This window comes from Colobus angolensis, unplaced genomic scaffold (assembly GCF_000951035.1).
Source record: "Colobus angolensis palliatus isolate OR3802 unplaced genomic scaffold, Cang.pa_1.0 Scaffold15, whole genome shotgun sequence".
NCBI lineage: Eukaryota > Metazoa > Chordata > Mammalia > Primates > Cercopithecidae > Colobus > Colobus angolensis.
The window spans coordinates 2976383-3003673 of NW_012114599.1; the positions used below are offsets into that span (position 1 = coordinate 2976383).

The 27291-nt window shown below is 46.6% G+C and overlaps 1 protein-coding gene across 1 annotated transcript in view; it reads right to left on the reverse strand.

Moving 5' to 3' along the window:
- The window catches only part of PRKCE (protein kinase C, epsilon), a 541355-nt gene that overhangs the window by 24373 nt on the left and 489691 nt on the right, over positions 1-27291 (reverse strand). Inside the window, exons 12-14 of the mRNA XM_011935885.1 lie at positions 18045-18183; positions 12027-12215; positions 3577-3723 (exon numbers count right to left, since the gene is read on the reverse strand). Of these exons, the coding sequence (XP_011791275.1) occupies positions 3577-3723; positions 12027-12215; positions 18045-18183 (475 nt within the window). The remainder of the gene's footprint in view (positions 1-3576; positions 3724-12026; positions 12216-18044; positions 18184-27291) is intronic.

Genomic DNA, 27291 nt, shown 5'->3' on the forward strand with positions numbered 1-27291 from the left:
CTCTGTGGGGATGAAGCTCAGCTTCCTCGTGTCTCTCAGTGGCCTCTGTGGGGATGAAGCTCAGCTTCCCCGTGTCTCTCAGTGGCCTCTGTGGGCGGCCATCTGTTCTGCCTATGGTAAGGCTGACTCTGCTCATGCAGCACACACCTGTCCTCACTGCTGGTACCTGAGCTAGGCAGGCACCCACATCCCCGGGGTCAGCCCCGAACTGGTTACAGGGGTGCGGTGGCACATGAAAACCTCAAGTGAGTTTTCCCATTAGTCTTTTGAGGCTTTCAGAGATGAGAACCGCAGTATGTGCATCACTGCCATGGGCTTTACTCCTTGGGCTTTCATCTTATTTAAAATGTATTTCTGCTCTTTCTACACAAGCCCACACAAGCCCACAGATGACTCGGGTTGGTGCCATTGACATTTTTCAGAAAAGAGCTTTCGACTTAGGGACAGATTTGGGTCACTTTTCCAACCTGCTAACTAGATGTGGACTGCTCTTTTTTATTTTTTTCCCCAATTTTGGTATTTCTCCTGAGAGAAATCTCTAGCGCCAAGGTTGTAAATGTCAGACATTTAAATAACTTGAAGAAGTCTTTAAAGACCTGCAGCTGAGAACTCTCTAAGGATCAACATTACTCAGCTCCAAGTGTGGCCAGAAACACCTCTTAAACAACGTCAGCTTTCCGTTTCAGCCTTCCTTTTTCCAGATGTTCTAATTCTCTCCTCCCAACTGAATTCAAACTTACCTAATCAATACCCTCTCCCCTGTCCCCTCCCCTCTCCACAGCATTGAGCATTGAGGTGAACTCTGAAGGTCTGGGGTGGCAGGGAGAGTGGGAACATGCACAGGAGATCCCTTCAAGGCAATGAAGAAGTCAGTCTTTAGGAAGACTGAGGCAGTTTTGAAATTGGTGGGAGCTCCTGGACAGCCCCATCCTTTCTCTTTGCCAGCCTCTCATGGGGTGATAAGGACCCTGAAGGCTTCCTTGACCCTCCAGGGAAAAGAAAACAAACAGGGTCTTTCTTGCTCTTGACTCCCAGCAGGGAACTCTCAAGAGGCCCAAGGACAGAAAGCACAGGTCCCTTGTGCTCTAGATGTCCAGGCAGAGGTGGACTCCTGCCTGACCCCTGACCCAGGGATGTATTTCCTCCTGCTGGCTCCCAGGACCCCTCATACCCCTGCCCACAGGAGCACCTTCACTTCTGGCCAGGGAGAGAGCTTTAAAGGACTCCCTGCCTGTCTGAGGCAAGGCAACGCCTGCATGTTAGTGGAGTAAGTCATGTGCCTGCCTCCCTCCTGGTTTGTCCTTCCCTCTCTTCCTCTCTCCTCTCTGTCTGGGCTTTTCCCCATCCCCCAGACCCGCACCTGTTCACCTCACCCCTGTTCTTCATACCCTTCCTGCCACATGCTGCTCAAAGAGGGATGCCTCTCAGAAGGCCTGCACTTTCATTGGCTCAAAGTCTCAAACTGAAAGTTGCGAGCCCCAGTGAGGAATTCCTGTGCCTGCCAGGGCTTTGGAAAGGGCTTTGGCAGTGTTCTGGAATCTGCTGTACCTCAGGGAGAGATGATTCTTCATCAATCCACACTCTAAAACTTTCTTTGTGTCTTTTATGATTAAGGTTCTTCCCTACTTCCTTCTCACCCCGTGGTCTCTCAACAAAAACCCCCTGGCTTCCTCTGCCACACCCTAGACCCTCTATCCTCACACCCCTTGCTGACGGTTCCCCCTGGGGCTCTACTGGTCCTCCCCACTCTTCCCCAAGCAGGAAGGGGCTGCTCCTGCATCTCTGCCAGTACAGCCGGAGCCTGGTGCTCCGTAAGCCTGGTTTAATGTGGTTTTGCTGAGACCTGGAGACTCAAGTTTAAGTCATCTTGTAGCCCTGCACTGATAATCCCCTCAGCTTCAGTCTCATCCTGTGTTTCTGTTAGTTGGGCCTGGATTCTTAGCCCTACTTCTCATTCTTCTTTGGGTTGATTAACTTAGATTAAAGAGAAATTAAAATTCACCCTACCATCTGAGACTTTAGTTTCTCCTCCTCCTTTTTTAGGCCTCTGGGGTCCTACTTCCCCTATTTTGCCAGGGGCACAGTTAATCCTGTCCTTAAAGGTGACTTGCAGAGGTCCTCAGCCCCCAGCCATTGGGCAGGCTGTGGCATGTGCAGGGAGCCCTGTGGCAGCAGGGGACAGTTGGCCCAGGGAGCTTAGACTCTAAGCCCTCCTGGCTTGGAATAGTGGGCCTGGAGCTGTGGTGGAGATGGGCTGAAGAGGAAGTGATATTTACAAAGAAAGAAGGTGATCCTAAATCTGGGCTGTTCCAAGCTTGTGCTATCCAGCGAAAACATGAAAACCAAAGGAGGAAGCAAATGAGGACCGGTGACGGGACCAAGCATCCGGGGACATTCAACCCCATGTGCTCGAGTCTGGTTGAGGCCTGGACCACACCCGTCCACTGGGTGGACACTATCCCCCACCCCTACTCCCACCGTGGAGCATTTCTAAGAATCACAACATTGTCAGTAACGGCTCCCCAGAAAATCTCCTTGAATAGAATGGAATTCCTCTCTGATGGTTCACAAGGCACAGGAAGGTCTTTTCTGCACTTGGAGAAGGGGAGCAGGGGCTCATCTGACAGTATGCCAAGGTGACCGAGGGCTGACTGCCTGATGGCAAGTCTTCCCTGCCTGGGACCCCAGTTCCACAGCCCCACAGCACTGGGGCCCCCGCCTAGTAAACTCTTACACTGCACATCCCCTTCACCTCCCAGCAAGCCTGCCAGCCGGCTACCTCAATTTTCAGTCTAAATGACTTATTGCTTCAATGGGCTACAACACAACAGAATTAAGACACATACACTATATAAGTTTAAGGACTGCAACATGACCCTCGTCCCATTCCAGCAGAAGGCCACTGCCAGGACATGGTCTTTATTCTGTGAATCAAACCCAGACTGAAAGCTCGGAGCTTCAACTGCCCTGTGTTACATGCCCCCTCCAACTGGCATCACAGCAGGCCTGAGAATCTGGAAGGCAGAAGGGAAAGTGCGGCCGAGAAGGGAGAGGGTACCTCACAGAAATGCGCTTTTACGCAGTGGGCCTCCCAGAAGCTCCCCGCAGGACCATCCTTCCCACTGCCAGTCAGTGAATCCCAGCTTCGCGCTCTGTGCTAGTTCCACAGAATGACCATGGCTAATATTTAATTAATATTTGCCTTTAAACTGACCCATTTAGAAAACAAACCCAGTTCTTCATAAGGAAACCTTATGTCTCTGCCATACGTGGAAAACTAGTATCATTAGTCATTTTCAATCTAAATAAATAAATTGAATCTCTATGAACACAGAAGGTGTTCTGTGGCCCACGTAAATCATCATCTTGGGTGCTGCTGTAGTAGGTTACATGTTTTCAACAGCACACACGTGGGGCCTAAAGACACTGTCTCAGGGAAAGCCTCAGCCACCTCCAGCCTTTGCCATTTTTGCTATAATACACATCCCCTGACCACTCTTCCTGGGTGCGCACAGCCTGCCCCGCAAGTATCTGGGCCCAACCCACGGTGCCAAACATGCATGGGGAACAACTTACAATGCGCGGTTTGAAGGGTGGCTTGATCTTCTTCTGCTCCAGGAGCACCCAGTCAATCTCTTTGAAGAATGGGTGCTGCTTGATGGCGTCCTCGCCGTTCTGCGATGCCACGCAGCCCAGGCGCTTGTGGGGATTCTTCGTCATGAACTGTGGGGATGAGGACAGAGTCGGAATTAGTGACAGAGGCCTGGCCAGCACAGGCTATGAGGGACAGATGGAGGTCAGCCAAGGCAGCATCTTCAGCATCGCCTCCCGAGTCTGTCCTTTGCAATTTCAGGGGCCACATCTGTTGGGCTTTTTAAAAACTCTTACATAGAGTTGACTATGTCCCAGTCACCATTCTAGAGCTAGTACATGGATCAACTCATTTCACCCTATGAGGTACTATCATTGTCTCTATATTATAAATGAGACACTAGAAGCACACAGAGGTCAGCTAATTTGGCCAGAGTCACCCAGCTAGCAAGGGGCCAAGCTGGCATTAGGAACTCTGGCTCTTACTCTCTGATCCCCCTCAGATTCTCAGGTCTTCTCATCAGGGAGACTGCGGTCTAATAAACTCATTTACACGGAGAGGTCAACAGTGCTTTTTGAGGTAAGGAATAAGGACCAGGTAAATGATCAAATGTATTAATACCTCCTCCTGCTCCTTTCCTATTCCTGGACCCAGCCCCTCTCCACTGTTTTTATGTTTGAATTTGCAATCTCTACACAAAATGCTCATGAAGGTCAAAAGATAAAGAACAACAAAAAGGCTTATTCCTTTTCGATGCCTGTAGGTAAAAATCACATAGATGTGTTTTATATTTTCTGGGTGGTGTCTTGTGTGCCTCACACACCCAGGTGAACTTGTTATTCCTATTAAATGAGTCAGTCCTGAGGGTAAACATTAATTTAATTGAGCACACGTATACCAATAAAATCTTGGGGAAAAAAAGTGCCAGTAGGTGGAAATATTTCTGATAGCTACCCGAAATAACAGCATGTGTGTGTTGTGTGTGTATGTATGTGTATGTGTGTTAGAGACAAAATGTCACATTTCGTAGTGTGAAGGCTGAATATCTAAACAGAGGAACTTGACAGAATAAACTACAATCCAAAGGAATACATCTTTGGTAGAATTTCAGGCTTAATCAGCAAGGGAGAGAGCCTCTAACTATTTCTTGCCTGGTGCCCTCGGAACCAAAGCACCTGGCCTCGAGTTCAATGCGACTGGAGGGGATAGCCCCAGATAAAGAGTGAAAGGGGTGGAGAGTAGGCGTGAGTCAGGAATGGTACCAGTGTGCCTCATCTTTCTCATCTACAAGTCAGCAAGGTAACCCCTACTTTAACTCCTTGGATGGCTCCCACCATGACGTCCATACTCCTTAGTTTGGCACACAGGAGCTCCTCAGCCTGAACCCTGTCTATCTACCTTGCTGTTCTTTTGCATTCTTTCTTCCCTCTGGTTGAAAGTCCCTTTCCAGTCCCTAGGCCTTCTCTAGGAACTACTCAAAATGCTACCTCATCTGTGAAGCCTCCCTAGATTCCCTCCTCTATTGATACTGTAGACCCCATGCTTCTGGTTTATTTAAATTATAATTTGTCTAAACATCTCTTCCCCTTGGTGAGTTCTATGATTTAGGAATCTGTCTTATCTGCCCCAAACCTGGCTCAGTGCCTGGTTCCCATTGTACACTCAGTAAATCGTGATGATGGAGTGAGGGGCTAAAGGTTGGGTCTCAGGGCACAGTGCTGAGGGAGGGAGACTGCGGCACAGACACTTACTGTTGTGCAGGTTGCGCACTGCATACTTCTATGATACAAATGGCCTTCTCTAAAGTTCTGCATCACCTTCACATAGGCAGTAGCCCTCAGAGACACAGTAGAGTCATGGAAATCCTGGTCTGGCCCTGCAGTCAAGTGACAGTGTGAGGACACGAAGTGTTTTGAGGCCAAGGGTGTAGTAGACTCCTCACTTCCTCAGCTCCTCCCGTCCTCCCTTTTCTGGGAGGGGAAGTATCAGGGTCAGGGATAAACATAGAGGTTTGGGCATCTTAGGAAGCTGCCCCTGAGCCAGACACTCTTCTCAGGGGGAAAATATGCTCTTCTCATGAACGTCTCACCCTTACGAACTGGTTAACCGGTTAGGCATGACTTCTAACTTCTGGATCTCTGTAGGTCAAGGTTTTTCAGCCTTTGTGCTATTAACATTTTTGACTGGATACTTCTTTGCAGGGTGGGTGGGGGGAGCTGTCCTGTGCATTGCAGGCAGTTTAGCAGCCTCCATGGCCTCTACCTACTACATGCCAGCAGCACCAAAAATATCTCCAGACATTACTGAATGTCTAAGGGAACAGGACAAAATTGCCCCTAGTTAAAGGCCACTGCTCTAAGGTCTCCAAAATAAAAGGGCTCCGCTGGTATGCTGGCAGGGGACTCACAGGGAGGTGTGATGGGCTGGTGTTGGGGCCTGGGATGGTGGCCAGCTCTGCTGGGCATAGTGTTCTGTGGCCTCGGGTGCAGCTGAGGTTTTCCCTTAGCTACTCAGCTGACCTGGAAAGAGATAGGGCTCCAGGAATCAGGAGGCAAAAGCTGCCATGTCCACCCCAAGTTAATTACCCAAGGGAGTCCTCTGCAGTGATTCGGAGTTGCAGCTCCAAAGTATAAGTAGAGGCAGAACCAGTGAAGATATGCTTGTTGCAAGATCTCATTGAGTGGAAAAAGCAAGATACACCATTGACAGGAAAATGAGATATGTGTACAGCATTCCTACAATTGTATAATACAGAAAAAAGAAATAAGTTATATTTGTATTTGCTTGTATATATCTAAAGAAATTCCAGAAGGATATGTAAAAGCCTCAAAACATGAGTAGAGTGTGTGTGGGAAATGGGCAGATGGAAGCAAGGATGAGACAGACACCTTTCACTGTATCCCATTTTATGCTTTGTGTGTGTGTTTTTTTAAATAACATGTGATCAAACAAGCAAGCAAATAATGAAATATTTAAGGCCTAAATATATAAACTGAACAAAACAGAATTTGAGAAGTTGGACAACTGAGTCCCCCTAAGCAATGCTCCTTCCCACTGGGTGACGTGCCCTTCCTAAAGTGCTTTCCTGTAGGAAAGTCAGAATGGAAGAGGCTGGGAGCCACTTTTGGATACTGAGAGTCTCGCTGAATGCCTGGCCTAGCAGGTGCCTTGTACTCATCGATGAAAATCCCTTCTCTCTTTCCTTTGGACACACGAGTCTCCATTCTGCACCAAGTGCTGTGGTGAGTGATGAGACATGGTTCCTGCCCTCACAGGGCATGAAGAGTAAGGGAGGCTGAGAAGAAACATGTCATTGCTAGAGAATCAATTAGCGAAGACTGTGATGAACACCCCGAGAGAAGCACAGCAGGCTCTGACAGTGTGATGGGCAAGGAACTTGGCAAAGCATTCTCTGAGAAGCAACACCTAGGCTGAGACCTGAAGGAGGAATGTACCTAGGCAAAAAGGGCACAGGGGGAGAGTGGTCGGGGAGAAGGAACACTAAAGACATTCTATAGGCCCTGGACATAGTCCAGCAGAGCCCAGCAGATGACAGGGAGTGGCTGAGGGGGAGGCGGGGCCTGATGCAGGACCCTGGAGGCCGTGTGGAAGATAAAGATCTTTAATCACAATGTGATGAGTTTTAAGTAGGGGATGAGGCATGAAATGGCTAGATTTGCATTCTTAAGAGATCACTCTACAGAGATGAGAAGGAGGCAAGAGGGGCCACCCGCCCGCCAGTTAGGAGGTCCTGCAGTTCACCAAGGGAGAGGCGGTGGTGGCTCCAATGGGGGTAGTGGGGAGGAGGATGGGGAAAGGTAACTCAGATGAAAAAGGTTAGCAGGGGGAATGGACTTGATGTCTGGCTAGCTGTGATGGGGAGAGAGGGATAGCACCCCATTTCTGGTCTGCTTAGACAGGAAGACAGGGTGCCATTTACTGAGCCACGGAATTTGAGAGTGAACAGACTTAAGGGGGACCATCCAGAGCTGTTTGGGTGTATACTGAATGTGAGGGCCCCCTGGCCAGCCTAGGGGAGGAAGTGAGTAGGGAACTGGAAACACAGGCCTGGAGGCTGGAAGATGGGTCTGGCTGGGGATACCCCTTCCTGAGTGCGGGGTGGGAGGTAGGAGAGTGCAGTGCAGGGGAAAGCACAGGGTGCCCAGGGGACCCGGGGCCCAGGCCTGAGGAACAAGAGAGGCGGTGATCAGAATCCATCCATGAAGGAGCCGAACAGGGGCCGGTGAGTGACACCAGCAAGGAGCTGGGAAGAGCAGGGGTCCCTCAAAGACTGTCACCCAAGAGGCACCCAGGTCGAAGTTTTCCTTGGCTCTCAGTTGAACTAGTTATAATCATTTCATTGAACTAGTTATAAGCATTTAACGTTTCGAGATTTTACACAAAAATCTGGATTTTGTGTTTCTCTTGGAAAGCCAGATCTGGTGAGGTGAAGTCCTCATTGCTGCTAAGGGATCATCAGGGGTCTCCATTTACCCTGCCCCACCCAGTCCTGTTCACCTTCCAGGGCTCCTGCTGGGCTCCTGCAGGCATTGAACTTTGCAATCTGTGATAAAATGGAAAGAACAGAGAGCAAAGAGCTGTTTCTGTTTTTCACCAGTTACATAGCTCCTACAATGTGCTTGGCACTGTTCTCAGTCCTTGGGATGCGTCTGAGAAATAGGCTGGAAAACGTTCCTGCCCTCATGAAGCTCAATCTTGTGGAAGAAAACAGACAATAAACATAATACATAATATATATAGTGGGTTAGAAAGTGAAACTGCTATTAGGGATCAACTGAGCAGGATAAAGGTGGACAGGGAAGGGGACAAGTTTTAGTTTTTTGTAAAAAAAAAAAAAAAAAAAAAAGCCTCACTGAGAACATGCTACTGAGTCAACCACCGAAAACGTCAGCACTCAGAGGGCAGCAGGAGAAGGGGTAGCAAAGGAGATGGAGAAGCAGCTGCCTAACACCAGAGGAGACCCAGTCCCAGAGGGCAAGGACAAGGAGGGCTTTAACACGGAAGGGCTTGGCTGAGCCAGTGAATGTGGCTGGGAGGCTCCAAGGCAGGGATCCTGAAAGCTTCAAAGAGCCACAGGGGGCCGAGGAGAAATGGGGATATGAGGACATCAAGGCAGAAAAGTGCAACAGAAGTCATTTCCACGAGTAGCAAGAACCAAGCTCGGAGTGGGAGGCCCAGCCCAGAACACACATTGAATCTGGAAAGTTGGACAAACTAGTCCCCCTAAATAAGACTACCACCCCTGAGGCCTTCTCACTGGCTTGGGGCAAGGGCGGAGGACTTTGGAGGCTGGCAGGAGAGGCACCCTCCAAACCATGCTCTCCCCAGCAGCCAGATCTACCTCCTAGGTGTACCAGCCAGGTCACTCCCCTGCCTGGTTCTCCGAGGGCTAGCCCTGCACTGGGAATCGAATAGAAGCTCTCATGCTGGCATAAGAAGCCCTGTATACTCAGGCCGGGCGCAGTGGCTCACACCTGTAATCCCAGCATTTGGGAGGCAGAGGCAGGGGATCACAAGGTCAGGAGATCTAGACCATCCTGGCTGACACAGTGAAACCCCGTCTCTACTAAAAATACAAAAATTAGCCAGGCATGGTGGTGCATGCCTGTAGTCCCAGCTACTCAGGAGGCTGAGGCAGGAGACTCTCTTGAACCGGTGAGAGGGAAGTTGCAGTGAGCCAAGATCGCGCCACTGTACTCCAGCCTGGGAGACAGAGTGAGACTCAGTCTCAAAAAAAAAAAAAAAAAAAAAGAAGCAGCAGCCCTGCATACTCAGGCACCGCCATCCCATCACCCTCCTCACACCCACTCTCCCTGAGCTCCTTTTGGGCTGTCCACCCTGGCAGATGTTTTCTAGTCCAAGGGCTACGCACTCACTGTTCCTTCTGAACAGACATCCTTTCCCCCAGTAGCCACCTGCTGAAACCTCCCCTTAGTGTCCCCTCATGGGATAGGCGTTTCCAGACTCACGAGCTCCCCATGCAGCCTGTTACTCCTCATTTCCTGAGCCGTTGCATGTGTCTTTTTGCACTTGTTACCATTGAGTACAATATACAGTCATTTGTCTGTTCATTTATTCACTAGTCTGTTAGCAGGGACTGTGTTCTTTGGATCTCCAGTGCCTGGCATAATGCCTGCCAATAAATATTTATGGAATAAATGAATAAAATAGTCATTACTAGATGCTCAGTAAATATTTGTTTAATAAATGAATGCATGAATGAACATACTCTATTTGCCTCCTTCTCTTATCCCACTTGTGGCTACATATTGATATATTTTTAATTTATTAAAAATAATAAATAATCTCACTGGATTGGAAACTTCACAAGGCAGAGACCAGGGCTCACCAATACTTATTCGGCATCTAGCACCATGCCTGGCATGTTGGAAGCGCTCAATAGATAGTAGCTCATAGAATGAATGAATGAAAGAGAGAGGGAGAAGAGTAAGGGCAGAGGAGAAAGAAGGAACGAGGCAAGGGAAAAAGGAAAGGAAGGAGAAAAAAAAAACTACAGAAAAGGGTAACATGTTCTGATGTGGAATTTTCTAAAACATGGTACATGCATCCTCAGATACCTACAAAATGGTTTTAGATCTTTCAAAAATTTGTATACAATAATTTACATTAGGCAGGGCATGGTGGCTCACGCCTATAATCCCAGCACTTTGGGAAGCTGAGGTGGGTGGATCATGAGGTCAGGAGTTACGAACTAGCCTGGCCAACATGGTGAAACCCCATCTCTACTAAAAATACAAAAATTAGCTGGGCGTGGTGGTGGGTGCCTATAATCCCAGCTACTCAGGAGGCTGAGGCAGGAGAATCTCTTGAACCTGAGAGGCCACTGCACTCCAGCCTGGGCCACAGAGCAAGAATCCATCTTGAAAAAAAATTACATTAATTCATTACGGCAAGGGATACTGATTTTCTACCTATGATAATGGTATAAAATTTCTTTGTAAAATACAGGCTGGGCACGGTGGTTCATGTCTGTAACACCAGCACTTTGGGAGGCTGAAGTGGGCGGATCACCTGAGGTCAGGAGTTCAAGACCAGCCTGGCCAACATGGTAAAACCCCGTCACTACTAAAAATACAAAAATTAGCCAGGCATGATGGCAGGTGCCTGTAATCCTAGCTACTCAGGAGGCTGAGGCAGGAGAATCACTTGAACCCAGGAGGAGGAGGTTGCAGTGAGCCAAGAGAGCACCACTGCAATGCAGCCTGGCCATCGCAGCGAGACTCCATCTCCAAAAAAAAAAAAATCTTCATAAAATACATATAATCAGGTAAATACTGGAAGTTGATTAAAAGAACAAGAAAAGCAACTAATAGTGCAGAAGACACTTGAAGATGGCAAATTTTGTGACTACAATGTGCAAACGACTGAATTTTGGGGCATTCGGATGCGTGGAAGAAGCCAAGTTCTGGAAGTCATGGTCCCTGGGCTGTCACCCTCATCCTGTCTTAGCTCAGAGGGGTGACCTTGGGCAGACTTCTTGCTTAACTTCCCTGCACCTCAGCTTTCATGGATTTCAAAAGGGGACAGGTAACATCACTTACTTGACACAGTACAAGCATTGTTACATCGCAGAGATGGCTGTGCTGAGAAAGCATAAGGGGTTTTCCCATGTGAGGGATGATTCCTAGGGCAGAGTCAGTCTCTGTATTATGTGTCTACATCCAGTGGGACTGCATGAATTTCCAGTGGACCAGATCTTTTCTGATTTGCTCTTGAGCCACAACGATGCTGTCATGGACACAGTTGGGCAGTGCCCGCCGTCCCTCCCCTCCTCTCTGTTCTCCCTCACAGGTCCCTGATGAAGACAGGCCACAGGTAAGGAAGTGATGGAAGTGGCAGAGGTGATGTCAGCAAAGTTGAGTTGCTTCTGTTCCCTCTGAAAGGCTGGAGGACACAGATGTACACAGTGCCTTATCTCAGGAAGCACAGACATGCGCTCCTTTTCCCACCACAAGAGCAAGTCATCTCAGGCCCCATTCTCTTGGCAGCAGCTCTCTGCACTGTGCCTGAACTCCCAGTGGCAACTGCCCTTAGTCCTTCCCATTCCATGGTGATGAGCACAGGTGGGAGGGAGAAAGCTGGACAGAGAAAGGGAGAAGGGAGTGTGTGTGTGTGTGTGTGTGTGTGTGTGTGTGTGTGTGTGCCATGGGTGAGGGGCAGGGACTCACAGCTTTCAAGATGCTGACCGCCTCCTTGCTGAGCCAGACTGGGTACAGCACGTCGTCATGGAGGATGGACTCAAATAGGTCGTCCTCATTGTCGGCCTCAAAGGGAGGCTGTCCAGCCAAAGGGAGAAGGGAGTGTGTGTGTGTGTGTGTGTGTGTGTGTGTGTGTGTGTGTGTAGGGGAGGATCCCAGGAGAGCACAGCCATGGGTGAGGGGCAGGGACTCACAGCTTTCAAGATGCTGACCGCCTCCTTGCTGAGCCAGACTGGGTACAGCACGTCGTCATGGAGGATGGACTCAAATAGGTCGTCCTCATTGTCGGCCTCAAAGGGAGGCTGTCCAGCCATCATCTCGTACATCAGCACCCCCAAGGCCCACCAGTCCACGGAGGGGCCGTACTCCAACTCCTGCAGGATCTGTTCAGGAAACCGGCAATGTCAGGCACCATCAAAGGCTCCCACCCCAGTGACACCCGTGCTATGAACGCCCGTGGGAAGGACTTCAATTTTAACTTGCTCCTCCCTACCGTTGAGTCCTAGTCCATGTGAAGTTCTAAATCAGCAAATTCAGTGACAGTTGAGTTTGGAGGCACTATGTTGGGGACTGGCTATCGTCTTTCCAAAGTCAATATCGACAGTCTGTCTTCCAATGGGAACATGAGCACCAGAGAAAGTTCCTGACTGGCATGAGGGCCACATTTTTTAAAACTGCATATTTTGACACTAAAATCAGGGTCAGGGGAGCACGATGCAGACTGAGAGAATGAGCGAGCTGTAAGTGACTCAGAGTGCAGCGAGGTCAGGTCTCCCATCTCACACACAGTGCAGGGCACAGCTCACTGCCTGAGTGGAAAGGTGAGCAGAGGTCTTCTTTAAATGGTGCAACACTGAATTTACCTGAGCCCTGTGCTCCTGCAGAGGAAACTGCAATGAATAAGTCTTCCCACCCTGTCATGGTCTACCTATAAAGGACCAGCATACTCTTGCATATTCTAAGAAAAAACCCATCTCTATTGTTCATCATGATTCCCATAAGATACACTGAGGAATCCCCCACTTTGCCTCTACGAAACCCTAGGCCCCCTTCCTTTCCTTTGGGGCCACTTTCACTAATGAACCCCCATTGTAATAGCCAGAATCAAACCATCTCCTTGATTGGTACATTTTGCCTTTGACAACGGTCACTTGTCTTATCTATGCTGTCTGTCTTTTTTCCTCTAGCCAAAGGTGTAGAGTCAAATTCACTCAGATTAAATGCATGCATGATATGATGCTACTAAATACAAGACATCTTTTCTGGCTGGGCACAGTGGCTCACACCTGTAATCCTAGCACTTTGGGAGGCTGAGGTGGGAGGATCACTTGAGTCCAGGAATTTGAGACCAGCCTGGGCAATATGGTAAGACCCTGTCTCTTTTTAAAAAAAAAAAAATTAGCTGGGCATGGTGGTATGTCTGTAGTCTCACCTACTCAGAAGGCTGAGGTGGAAAAATCACTCGAGCCTGGGAGGTTGAGGCTGTAGTGAGTCATAATCATGCTACTGCACTTCAGCCTGGGTAACAGAGTGAGACCCTATCTCAAAAAAAAAAAAAAAAAAAGGATCTTTTCTGATTGGCTATTCTATTTGGTCTGCTCTCCATATACATATGTCATAAATACATGATACACACACACATATAAATATGTAGCAAGTCAATGATGATATATATTCATACATATATATCATATATATATATGGAGATGAGATCCAATAGAAAAGACTAGAATTTAATATCACCTTTCAGCTGTAGAGAGCTTTGCATTTTACAGTATGCCTTTAAAATATAACATATATAAATAAAATATGTAGCAGGTCAATGATGTGTTTGGCTCAGAGGAAAAATAAATGCTGAGCTGTCCCCTCTACAAGGAAGAGATCATGAAGTGATATTCCCATTCCACAATTATTTTCTCTTCTTATTAGAGTGGGATGAGGCATGGCTCTGCCCAGAAACAGGAGGGTGGATGAGATGGCCTATCCAGGTCCAGAATTCTATAAAGAATTTCAAAAAGTGAAGGAGAAACAAGATTGGTGTGCATGTCCTGAAAGGGGGAACACTTGGAGGACCCTGAAAAATAAGGTAAAGTTCATGCCTCGTCATTCCAGCCCATACGACACCTTGGGCAGATAACGTCTCAGGCTGGGGACAAGGCTCCAATTTAGTTCTCAGATTTCATGGTGGCCAGGGAAGAGGAGGCTGAATTCAACTATCTGGACTTTCTGTGGTCTACTCAAAATACCCTTCTAGAGATTACAAATTGCTTAGGATTAACTAGACAGATTTGGATAGAAGAAACATTTAGAAACAGTTAAAACACTCACAGTTTAGGAATCTTCTGAATTTGGAATGAAAAGGAATGTGAGCAAATGCAGCCAACTCTACATTACTCGGGTCTGGTAACCTTTTTAGCTAATACCTTTGGTCTAAGCCCAGTGGTTAGTGTTCCTCGAGCTGTAAGGTCAGAGCCATGGGCTCCACTGAGGAGCCAGTGATTCTTCTGTCCTCCAAAGCCAATGCCAACTCCTCCCTCACCCTCGAAAGATACAGCACCCAACTTAAGACCCCTGCCTGTCCCCACGAGTTGCAGGCACTTTCTCACTTTCCACATACCACTGCATTGTTAGTTATTTTTTCATGGCCAACTGTCTCCCCAGTGCAACCAAAAGGTACCAGAGGGTAGGAGCTGTAACATGCTACTGAGCACATTACTGTGGCCAGCCTGTTCTATCATCCAGGAGACAGACAACATTTTGTGACTGGCTAGCATGCATGGCCACTGTGTGTATCTACCGGGCATGCTCCCTTCTCTCCTGGGCTCAGGGCACACTGGGTGTTACGGTGGCCACCCTCCAGCTTCTCAGAGGGAGTCAGCTGGGTTCTGTGCCTTCAAGGGGTGGGGAGAAGGTGGCTTGTGTGTGCTGAGACTGGATGGTGCTGTGGAAACTGCAGAGCCACCCTGCCACCCCGCTCCAGGCCCCTTCCACAGCCTTCTCATTTTGGGTGGCATCTTTTGTAAGATTCCTTTTAGGCGTGGTTCTAATTATCTGCTTCCTAATTAACTGTCGGCAATAGATCTGGGCAGAAGGGCAAGGCTTCCATGCCACGGGAAGGCACCTGGAGTGGCAGCCAACCCCTCAATTGCGTCAGAGCTGGGGAGAAGGGAGGAGGCATTAGGCCTGATGATGCCATTACCAAAGGCTGGTGGCCACTTCCTGGGGAGCAGGGGAGGGGAGTGGAGAAAGCAGAGGGGGGGCCACGGGGCATACCATGTGGTAGGAAGAGAAGCCTTGGGGCAGAGCTCATGCCTCCGAAGGTGTCTCTGGTTTTGAGGTTAGCTCAGCACCTTATCACCTCTCCCATTTGAATAGAGGCTTCTGCTTTCTCAAGCATTTCCATGCTCTAATCTCATTAGATTCTCAAAGCAGCTTGATGAGGTAGGTAGGGCAGGAGTTATGGCTCCTTTGAAAGATGAGAAACCTGAGACTCAAAAACATTTTGTGACTTCATCAAGGTCACACGTGTGCATTTGTGGTCAAGCCTGGACTCAAGACTCAATTCTCAGGATTGGGTTTCCTATCCCATCACACAACCCAACAATGATGATAATAATGAAGCCACCATTGAGCCAGCACTCCCTGTGGGCTGCGCACTGGGCCAACGCTTTAGAGGCATCATCTCATTTAATCTTCCCAGTAGCCCTCGATGAAGGCAGCAATACCTTTATCAGCTGTAATTTGCCTACAGCAAGACCAGGGATTGTCACTGCCAGTGCAGAGATGTTTCTGCATAGTGGGCACAAAGGCTAGAGCAGGAAGGAAGAGTGTCTGTGCTTCACTGTGAACAGAGATCAGAGTTGTTCATTGTGAATCTCGTCAATGGATTGCTTTTCATGAAAGCTGAGTGGCTGTTTTGTTCATCATAAAGTGAACGTTCTGTCTTGGGTTGGGTCCTTCACTATACCATGGGCTGTCAACTGTTAGACTCTGGCATCGACTTACAGAGGAACTGGAACTGAGTATTCTGACAATGAAGAATGAATGAAGAAGACAAGAAAAGCAGTTCCCTGTTGAAAGCTCTCACTTTCATTTATTGCTACTTGAAGGTTGAATTCCTAGTGTTCTTGCTAAGGGAATACACTCGCAGAGAGCCTGAAATCCCTACTCTTCAGATCTCTTAGAAGATAAGGTTCTAAAGGGAAACCACCTATTACTCATCACCTTCACTTTGAGATGTTCCTCAGGCCTCCCCTGTCTTGTCTGGTCTCTGAAGCCTCCTGACCATCAGTCCCTCACTCCCTGCCTTCTGATCTGCATGGCTGTGGCCTGCCTTCTTCCTGGGATGGATCTGACTAGGACCCTCCTCCACTGGAACCCTGAGTGGGTCCACAGATCCTACAGGATCAAAGCCACATTCCTTGGGTCTTTATCCCAATCTCATTCATTACGATGAGTACCAGGAAACCCTGTGATCTAGCTATACTTTCTAACTGTCCTGGAAAAGACCAAGATGTTTTTGTCCCTTGGCCTTTGCTCACGTTGGAATGTCATAAGTTCTCATTTTTTAACAAACCTTTCTATAAGAGCCTAATTTGTGTGCCGGGTCCTGGCAGTACCCAGATTAGAAACACAGACCCTGCCCTTAAAGGATCCAGGGCCCAGGGACACTGAACCTCCTTTCCTGTCCTGCCCCGGTTCCAGTCCTGTTGTTTTCAGGAATACCCTCCCCACCCCTTCCGTCAAAGGAAATCCTCATTCTTTACAACTCAATTCATCCACCAGGTGCTCCAAGAAGCCTTTCCTGATCCCTGAGGATACTATCTTGTTTTATCTGCCTATTTATTCTGCTTAATTAGTTGTTTACTTATCTGTCACTCCCTTTAGACCAAAAGTTTCTTTAGAATAGGACAAGTGTCTCAGTGATTTCTTTATCCCCATATTGCTTTGTGCCTAGCAGGTGTTCTAACAATGCCCACTGAAAGAAATGAGCTCTGAATGTGCTAATACCTATCCGCCATGGGCGATGTTAGTGGGGATTGGTACTTCTTTCTTATCTTACATGTCTCAGAACCATGAAGATCATTTTGAATGTCTATGACAGGCCATGTCTTAAACCTGAATCATATCATACCAGGTATCTCTCAGTTTGGGCAGGAATAAGGCAAACAAACACTTTATGCCAAGCAAAACATCCCAAACAACTTTCACGAAAGGCAACCTATTGGAGTGGGCCACAGTGAATATCTCTGATATCTGTATACAATGAGGCGCAGTCACTCATTCACAGTGGCATAGTAGAACTGCCACTATGCGGGAAATGGCAAACGGTTCCTGGTTTTACTGTCAGTAAATTATAGCTGATAAAGTGAAGTGCTCCTGTGATTAGTAATGCTCCTTTATTCTGATTTTATTTTTTACTTTTTTTTTTTTTTTTTTTTTTAAGACAGGGTCTTGCTCTGTCACCTAGGCTGGAGAGCAATGGTACAATTATGGCTCACTATAGCCTCAATCTTCTTGGCTCAATTGATCCTTTCACCTCAGCCTCCCGAGTAGCTGAGACTACAGGTTTGCACCACTATGCCAGGCTAATTTTTGTATTTTTTGTATAGACAGAGGGTACAATTATGGCTCACTATAGCCTCAATCTTCTTGGCTCAATTGATCCTTTCACCTCAGCCTCCCGAGTAGCTGGGACTACAGGTTTGCACCACTATGCCAGGCTAATTTTTGTATTTTTTGTATAGACAGAGTTTCACCACGTTGCCCAGGCTGGTCTTGAACTCCTGGGCTCAAGCGATCTGCCTGCTTTGGCCTCCCAAAGTGCTGGGATTATAGACGTGAGGCACTGTGCCCACCCTATTCTGATTTTAAAGACATGAAAGCAATAATAAAAGTCAACAAATTTCTCTTGGTCCTAGATTTATTGGTGGTTCTGGACTCGGATGGGAAAGATGTTCAATGAGAACTTGCCCAGGTTTGGGAAATAGCCTGTTACTCTCATTTCACTCATCATCTCCCCAACACTAGGACTTCTTGACAGACATCAATCAGCAAACTTTTTACCTTCCCTTTTCTCCCTCCTCCCTAGAATCCATCCTGGTTTTCAAGAGCCTTCCCCCAGGACCACTAGATGACCCCAGTGCATGGGTTTGGACCACTGCCTCGGTCCTGGCACCAGGAGGAGGTGAACCTTTGCACACAGGTCTTACCTCGGGAGCTATGTAGTCAGGAGTCCCACAGAAGGTGGTGGTCGTCACACCATTCAGAATCCCTTCCTTGCACATCCCAAAGTCAGCCAGCTTGCAGTGACCTTCTGCATCCAGAAGGATGTTGTCCAGTTTCAAATCCCTGCAAGATAGGCCAAGACCATATTGTCAACATGCCACTCACCCCAATATAATCTTCTTGAGTTGAAGGTATGTGCATATCTTAGGGAAATCTCCAGAAAAAAAGTCCTGAAAGAAGCTTGCATTTCTTGAAATCCATCTCAGTCCAGGGGCTGTCTCTCACGTTAGTCAGCCCCTAATGGCACCTCCGCTCTCTTCAGCAAGAGGGAGGAACTTCCGTAACCCCAGGAATATATCAACTGCTGTGGTTTAATAGATCTAAGTCAGTAGGTATATATGGAAGCCCTGCTATGCACCCATATTCATATTAATCAGACCCTGCTATGAAAGAAAGAAGCATCTACCCCTGTCCCTCATGAACTAACCATGGGGATCAGCTGGGGGTCCCTGCATGACACATAGGGACATCAATGAAAGAGATAAAAGCACGTAAGAGGCGCTACTTTATAGAGCACCATGCGAGCTATTATGTGTCAGAGCGGGAGACCACAAACAGCTAGTGCAGGCAGTGAGGGCCTCCAGGAAACAGCGCCCCTCAAGAGAAACTTGGCTAGGAGGTAAGGGTTGGATACACTGTGAGGAGAGAAGATGGGAGAGAGGAGAAGGCCAGTATACCTGATGCAAAAGGGAGTGAGGAGGCCAGAGAATTGGGCTGCAGTGAATGGTGAAGCAAGACAGGAATGTTTTGCTCAAAGAGCCTGGAATGCTAGGAAAAAGAATTTGAAATGCATGCTAACAGCAATAAGCATCCTGCCTGCATGAGCACAATGCATTTGTAAGATCTCTTTCCTAGGGGCCAGCAGACTGGGTGGGGGAAAGGTCTGGAGGCGGGAAGGAAGGCACATTGCTTATAATCACCTGGACCCACAGAGCCCACGTGGTTCTGTGCGGCAAGCAAGAGCCATAGGGGCATGCCAGTCTCAAACAGTGCAGCTCCCTTGGGGCCTGTTTTACACTTTGGGGTTCTAGGTAAGAATTCCCTGCCACCATGCCTGGAACCTGCAAGCCTGATCCCGTAGAAGAACCCAGACCGCACTGTGGTCTCCACCCTGGGCTCCCCGCAACAGCCATTCTGGGATGGAGGGTGAAGGGTCTTGCAAATAAAGCCCATTCCTCTGCACACAGAAAGCAGGGGGGCCTGCTGGTGTCAAGATGTGAACTCTGGTCATTGCCAGGGATCCAGGCCTGAGCGCAAAGGTGGGGCAGGAAGCACTTTAGGACCTGCCTGCATTGTACCCATGACCCCGTTTCTGCTTACAGCTGGGACTTCTTGAGAGAAAAGAGCATATAAAATGTGCTGCTCTAAGCAAATGCTTATGAACTACAGAAAGAACAGTGAGCCCAACCAAGCTGACCCCCTGGGACCAGGGTTCCCCAACCCCGACCCTGGCCACTGTGTGTGGTCAAGGCCCAGCTCTGGCTATGGGTGATGGAGCAGTGAGACAAATACTGGGTAGGGACTCAGGGCCTGAGTTTGTAGCACTGGTTGCAGCCTTGTCTTGGTAAAGTCACCTTGCTGGTCTGTGACCTTATCTGGTGAATCAGAATGACACGCTCCTGCTTATGGCTTATGTGAAGGACTGATGATGTGTGTAAAGTAGAAGGTCTTTAACATTGTCACACTCACTTTCTTCATGAAGGAACCAAGTTCAAGGGAACTGGGTGAACTGTGTGCCTACTTGCAAATGTCCGAGTCCTTGAGAAGCTGACAGCTGGGGCCCCACTGAGTCACATGCCCCTCTATTTCCTCTATTTTGTAGTATCCAGTGCTGCCAACCCCCATGGCACACACGATCAGCACAATGGTGATACTAATTGGAAAAGGAACAACAATGATGCTTCTTTATGTGTGGGAAGCACCTCGCAGTTCACGGTCCACGCTCAGCACTGTGAATTCCATTAAACAGTTCCATTGCACAGCACTGTGAGTTAGAACAAGCACACGTGGCAACTACCCTTACAGAAATAAGTCAATGGAAGCCAGAAGAAGTTAGGTGATTACAGGTGGTGAAGGCTTGGTGGATCTGCCCTGCAAGCCAGCATCCTTGTCCCTGTGTGCCACGCTCCTCTGCCCTCCTGCCTTCACATTGGTTGACTTCCTCTAATGCCAGGCACCAAGCCCAACTTCATAAAATACCCCAAATGCCACCACCTAAGCACTCTTTTTAAAGCCTTTGTTATGTCGGAGGAAGGACTTCTTCTAATTTTGCATACATTGAATGGATTCAGAAGATTCCAAGCCAGCTTGAACCTTGCCCCTTTTCTGACTCAGGCTGCAAGGCTCCGCCTTTCCTTCTGCCCGGAGTTGCCTCAGGCGGGGCAAAGAAGGAGGAAGGCCTCACTGCTCCCCAGCTCCTGCTCTTCTTTGCCTGCCCCTGCACTGGCCCCAGATGCTTACCCTCCCTTTGCTTTCTACCCTTTCTTCTCCCCAGGGGAAATGTGGTCCAGGGTGGCTGCCACAGCCAAGCATGGTCTGCAGGCAGCACGCAGCAGCTGCCCTTGGCTATGACTGGGGGAGGCCCTGGCCAAAATGCTTCCTCCTGCTGTCTTGCCACTGAGGCCTGAAGCCTGCCCTTGGTCACTTCCTCCAATTACCCCTCTGTATTTCTTGAAAACTCTAACTGTCTATATAAAACCAAGTCCAGGAAGAGTTAGGGACTTATGTTCCTTTCCTTAATGACAGAAAAAGTTAGAGTGGGTCCAAAGACTTCTGGGAGCCAGAAGGGCCATTGCCAGGACTTTCTATTTCTCTGGGGGTCTTCAGTTCCATTATAAAGAAAAGAGCTCACACCTCTGGGACTAAACTTGCCTGGCACTGGGCTCTCAGTGGCAAGCAGTTCATGAGTGGGGTTTCAGTGGATGGGATGGCTCAGGCAAGCCCAGTGCCATGATGGCTCAGGGGTGGGGGTAGGGGCAAGATGCAGTGGAGGTGGAAGGTGGTAGGAAGAGAATGAGTTAGTCTTTCCCTAAGAGATTCCTTCATGGTTTTCTTACCAGCCCTGCTACCCCAGGACCTCTGAATTTCCACCCCTTATTCCTGCCCCAGGAGTCTCCTGGCTGTATGTTTTGAGTGCTGCCTCTTTGCTAGGGGCCTGTAGACATTCCTGGGGAGGAAGATTGGGAATAATGGTTTCCCAGCCTTGCTTACTTTGGGGTCCTGCTGGCAGGGCAGAACTGGGCAGGCTGTCTATTCTCCTGAGGGTTTCCATGGTGTTCGGTGTTCAGGACATGGTCAGGCAGGTAGCAAGTACTCATCAAACTTGCTGGAGACTGACAGCTTTGCAAAGAGGGAGGGACAACTGCCCAGATATTAGTCCCTGTGTACTCGGTCCTCAAATGCAAGGCCAGGGTACTTTTGAGGAATGGGACATTTTTTAAAGAGGGAGGTCATTTTTTTAATAGAGGGGGGAAACCCAGCAAAATTTCTTTCCCAATATATGAGCCAATGTGACTAGCCTATACTCATTTATCTATTTACAGTTTCATTCAATTTTTCTTCAATAGGTAATACATTCATGTGTTCAAAAAACCAAAAAGCATGAAAGGGCATGCAGTAAAAATTCTCCCTCCTGTATCCATTCCCTGACACCCTTTTCTCTCTCAACAGGCGATTTCTTTTTATTCATGCCCTGTGTATTCTCTTGATCATACTTTATATATAAATAAGAAAATATGATTATATATTCATTTCCCCTCATTTAACAAAATGAGAGCTTACTGTACACGTTCTTTGGGACTTTATCTTTTTCACTTAATATATATTGAAGCTCTTTCTGTCTTGGCACTTCAAGAGCCTTCTAATTCTTTATTGTGGCTATATAATACTCCACTGTATTTATTGGGGGACATTTAGGATGCTTCTAGCATATGCTATCAAACAGTGCTGCTGTTAATAACCGTCTACATAGGACATTTCACATATGTGTGAAGATAACTGTACACATTTCCTAGAAAAGAAATTTCTGAATCAGGTACTACAAGAATGTGAATTTTGATGGATGTCGCCAAACTGCCCTTCTCGGAGGCAGAACAATTTATACTTCCATTAGCAACATATGACAGTGCCTGCTTCCCACATCCTTGCCAACATGGTATATTATCAAGTTTTGGTAGTTTGATGGGTGAAAACAGTACCTCATTATATTATTAAGTTTCTCTGTAAATTTGAGCATATTTTCATATATTCAAAAGAGATCTGTATTTTTTTCCCATGAATTGTTGCCCATATTTCTTTTGTGGTGTTTGTTTTTTATCGATTTTTAGGAGCTCTTTCTATATTAGGAAACAAACTTCAAGCATGAAAGGGCAAACAGTAAGATAAGAATTGCAAACACTTATCCCAGTTTTTTGTCTGACTTTTGGCATTGCTTATGGTGGTTTTTTCATGCCAATATTATTTATTTTTATGTAACTGAATTGATGTTTTATAACATGAGTTTGGATTTTATGTCTTAATCTGAAAGGCTTTACCCATTTCAAAGTTACAAAAGTATTCTCCCAAGGTTTCTCCTAGTACTTTTATGTTTTCATTTGATAAATGTAAGTCTTTGATATATTTGGGACTTGCTCTGATAAAAGATGTGTGATATATATCCAGCTTCACTTGTTTTCAGAAACTTAGCAAGTTGTCCCAATACCATATGTAGAATAGGTCACTTTTCCTCACTGATTGAAATACCACCTTTATCAAATACTAGCACTAAATCCTCTCGTGCACTTAGATTTTTCCTGTACCTTTTATTCTACAATGTCACTCTATACCACACTCTTTTAATTATTGCAGGTTTATAATGCCTTTTAACACTCGGTAGTACCAGTCTACGTATTATTATTTTTCAAAATTTCCTGGCCATTCCTGTTTATTTTTCCATATGAACCTTAGAATCATTTGTCTAGTTAAAAAACAATCCTGGTGATGTCTTTATTGTGAATATGTTTAAAGTTATAAATTAACTTAGGGAGAGTTGATATATTTATGATGTTAAGTCTTCCATTCTTATCCAATAATGTCTTTCCATTTTCATGTCATCTGTGTCCCTTAGAAGCATTTTAAAATTCTCTCATATAGATCTTGTAAATTTCTTATGACATTTTCTGGCAGATTGCTGGTTGTCCCAATATCTATTCTTACTTTCTTCCTTTGTAAGAGAACATTTACTTTCTATTTTTTAAGCCAGGCACATAGCTACGTAGCCATGAACTAGAATTAAAAGCTGCGCTTGGAGCTGGGTGTAGTTATGTGACTAGGTTCTAGGCAATCAGATGTGTGGAAGTCTCCTTAAAAGGAAGAGCTTTACTCTTCTTTTTCTTTCCTCCTTCTATATATTCTCTCTCTATATATATGTGTGTGTGTGTGTGTGTGTGTGTGTATATATACATATATATGTTTATACATATATACATACGTATTTCACATATATCTGTGTATATATACATGTTTATACATATATACATATGTATATACACACACATATACACACACACACATATATATACACACATACATATATGTTCTTCTATATATTCTGTATATTGCATGAATGAGGATATAATGCCTAAAGTAGTAGCAGCTACCTACAACCATAAAGATAAGGACTAAGTCCTAGCAATGGTCACTGGACTATCAGCCTTCAGAAAACTTTCATATGAAAAAGAAATAAACTTGTATCTTATTTAGAGCACAGTTATTTTGGGTTTATATGTTAATTGTAATGGAATCCACTTCAAAATAATACAGGCTATTATTTTATATTTTAAATTCCTCTGGTAAATGGGGGCTTTCTTCTGTTATGTCTTCTATCTGGTCGCACACGTATAGGCTAGGTACTGATTTTTGTTTATCATTCTGTGCCCTGCCATTATACTGAACCCTCAGTTTTTGTAACAGTTTTCCAGTTGATTCTCCTGGATTTTTCAAATTGTCTGCTATTAATGATTAATTTACCTCTTCCTTTTTAGTACTTATACTTCTAATTCATTTTTTTGTCTGATTGTGTTGACTGGAACCTCAAGAAAAATGCTAAGTAATAATGGTGATAGCATCTTTGGTGGTCCCTGATTTTAGGAGGGCCACTCCTAGCATTTCCCCCTCAGCCTAAATGCCTTTGTGATAGTCCTTGTTGCCTGACACCTGGATGGATGGCTACTTTGCTCTCCACTTGAATGAAGACTTACGAGAACTTCCATGGAACTCCACTTCCTCCCCCAGTGCCAAGAGCCAACTGGGATGTGGGCTATAGGAAGGTGATAAGAACGAGGTCCTTCAGCTTCCCTCGAGTCCAGTGTGCCTTAACCTTGCCATGCTGTGACCAGACTGACATACGGGGCTGGATGATTCTTTGCTGGGGGGGGCTGTCCTGTGCCCTGCAGGATGTTTACTAGCACCCTGGTCTCTATGCATTAGATGCTATGAGACACTATGCGTCTATGCATTCAATGCATTAGATGCTATGAGTACGCCCCCTCTCCAGTCGTGACAACCAACTGTGTCTCCAGACACTGCTTAATGTCCCTTGCAGGCCCTCTGCTTGACGACCACTGCTCTAATCTGAGTCTTAAGCAGTGATCAGGGCTCTAACATGGCCTGGCTTGGAGCCAGACAGAGATTTGGAAACCATGCCCTGGCTACAAGGAAAGGGTGCATTCGCCTGGCGCATCCTCGGCCATTTTATTCCTGGGAGATGGGAATCCTGACTCTACCAAGCCTGCTAACATTTGGCATCCTCAACCCACATTTTTAAATGTATGAGGAAACTGAAGCTCAGAAAAGATAACTTGTCTGAGGTCACATGGCTAGTAAGAGGCAGCGTGGGCTGACCCTACATAACTGCCTGTGACCACCTATTAGATAAAATGAGAGAGGTATGAGTTGGAAATCTCTATTTGGTGCTTGGACTAAAATTCCTCTGGGCTGGGAAAAGAAGTCTTTGTGGTGAGGAGAACATGGAGCCCAATGGATCACAGACACTACCAGGCACAGACCCACTTCGAAGCAGGGTGACACAATGAAGGCTCTTCTGGATGATCTCTTCCAGAAAATCACAACATGACAAGAAAGGAAATTCCCTAAACAATGTACTTTAAAAATATTCTATAAAACCTATCTGAGCAGGAAAACAATAAGACCTAGCAGTTATAGTGTCAGGGGAGAAACAAAAAGTTTGACTTCTAAGACCAACTATACAAACTAATTTATTAGGGGAGGAAAATGGAAAGGCATCAGTGAGTACAAACAGATCCCTGATATGATTTTGCTGCAAGGCAGTGAAGAAATGGTCTAAGACTGAGGGAGAACTGGTATGCAAGGAAGGTCTGCTGGAGAAGGGATGAGACCAGTGGTGGGTCAAATTCTACCTCTACTTCTAACGTGACAAGAAACTGACTTCTTTTTTGAGACAGGGTCTCACTCTGTTATCCAGATTAGAGTGCAGTGGCACTATCTTGGTGCAACCTCTGCCTCCCAGGATCAAGTGATTCTCCTGCCTCAGCCTCCCAAGTAGCTGGGATTACAGGCATGCACCACAACTGTCCAGATAATTTTTTTTTTTTGTAATTTTAGTAGAGACAGGGTTTCACCATGTTGGTCAGGCTAGTCTTGAACTCCTGACCTCAAATGATCCACCTGCCTTCGTCTCCTGAAGTGCTGGGATTACAGGTGTGAGCCATCGCGCCCAGCAAAGAAACTGATGGTTCAGGTCTCTAGCAATGTGTCTAGAATAATCTGAAACACATATTTTGGCTTCTAAGAATTGCCTCCCAGGTTGGCTATGCATGTATGTAATTCTGTGTGTAAGAATTTATGTATAAGAAGTTGTGCCTACATGTGATCTGAGATGCTGAGTGGGTGCCCAATGTTTCTCTTCCCGATGTCAGACCGGAAGTGAGGCAGCTGTGAATCTGAATCCCAACTCTGCCACTTACCAGTTGGATAAGGTTGGGCTGGTCCAACATATCTGGAAGACTTAGTTTTCTTATCTGTTAAATGAGGATAGTATTGCCATGAGGGAATGACGTAACCTCTGCGAAAGCTCTAGCACAGTGCCAGATCCACGATATCCCAGAAATTCTGCCTCCTCCAGGGGTCTAACACTCATTTCTTAAAACACACATCCCATGCCAGTGCAAGTCACTAAATCCATAAAAATCCTTTTATTTTTGAAAAGTACTTAAGGTCTCTTATGTGTATAAGGCACTGAGATAGATGCTGTGGGATGAAAGATATGAAGTATATACAACTGTAACACAGGGGAAAGGGACAAACGATGTGGAACAGAGATCAGACTGACTGAGACTTTTAGCATAGCCCAGTGAGAAAGTCAGGATTCCTTTCCCAGGGACTGGGGAATGACACTGTGTATGGAAACGCAAAGTTCCCCGGGAAGAAAGCAAAGACAATGGGGCTCACAGGTCGGGGTGAGGCTGTGCAGATGTTGATCAACAGGATTCACGCAACAGCTTCCAGACACTTACACTTCTCAGGACTGGCCACCACTGTGTGCTATCACATACAGAATCCCTTTCCTTCCCACAACAGCCCTGGGCAGTCGGTATCATCATGGGTTTGCAGATAAAGAACCTGAGGTGGGGTGGGGCTGAGTAAACAAGGCTAGGGAGGTGACTGGGACCTGAACTGTAGATGTTTAGTGGAATTCTGTTTTCTTTACCCTGCACCTCAGCTATCTCATCTGAATTTATCCTTTCCCATTTGGAAAATTGTATTTTTCTATATTGATGGTAGATTCCCTAAGAATAACAGCCAGAAAACTCTCCTTCTGTAAACCATACAGCATCTAGCAAAGAGTTAGCACGTGTGAGGCCCTTAACATATCAGAAAGAATGGGAAACAATTCTTTTATGCTTGACCTGAAAATTCACCATAGAAGAGCCCTGTAATGCTCCTTTATTCTTCGCTCATTTTCCAATGCCCTCACTTCCCTGGCATGCAAATTCCACAAAGCTCAGGCCTGAGTGCTGCAGAAATAACAGCAAATTCCTCCAGTTACTTGAAGATAAGAGATTAGAAAAATTACTTCGTGTCCTAGAGCAGGCCCTCAAGGGAGATTATGAAGAAATCCTGCTTGTTTTGGGACAAATAGTGAAGACTCGTGAA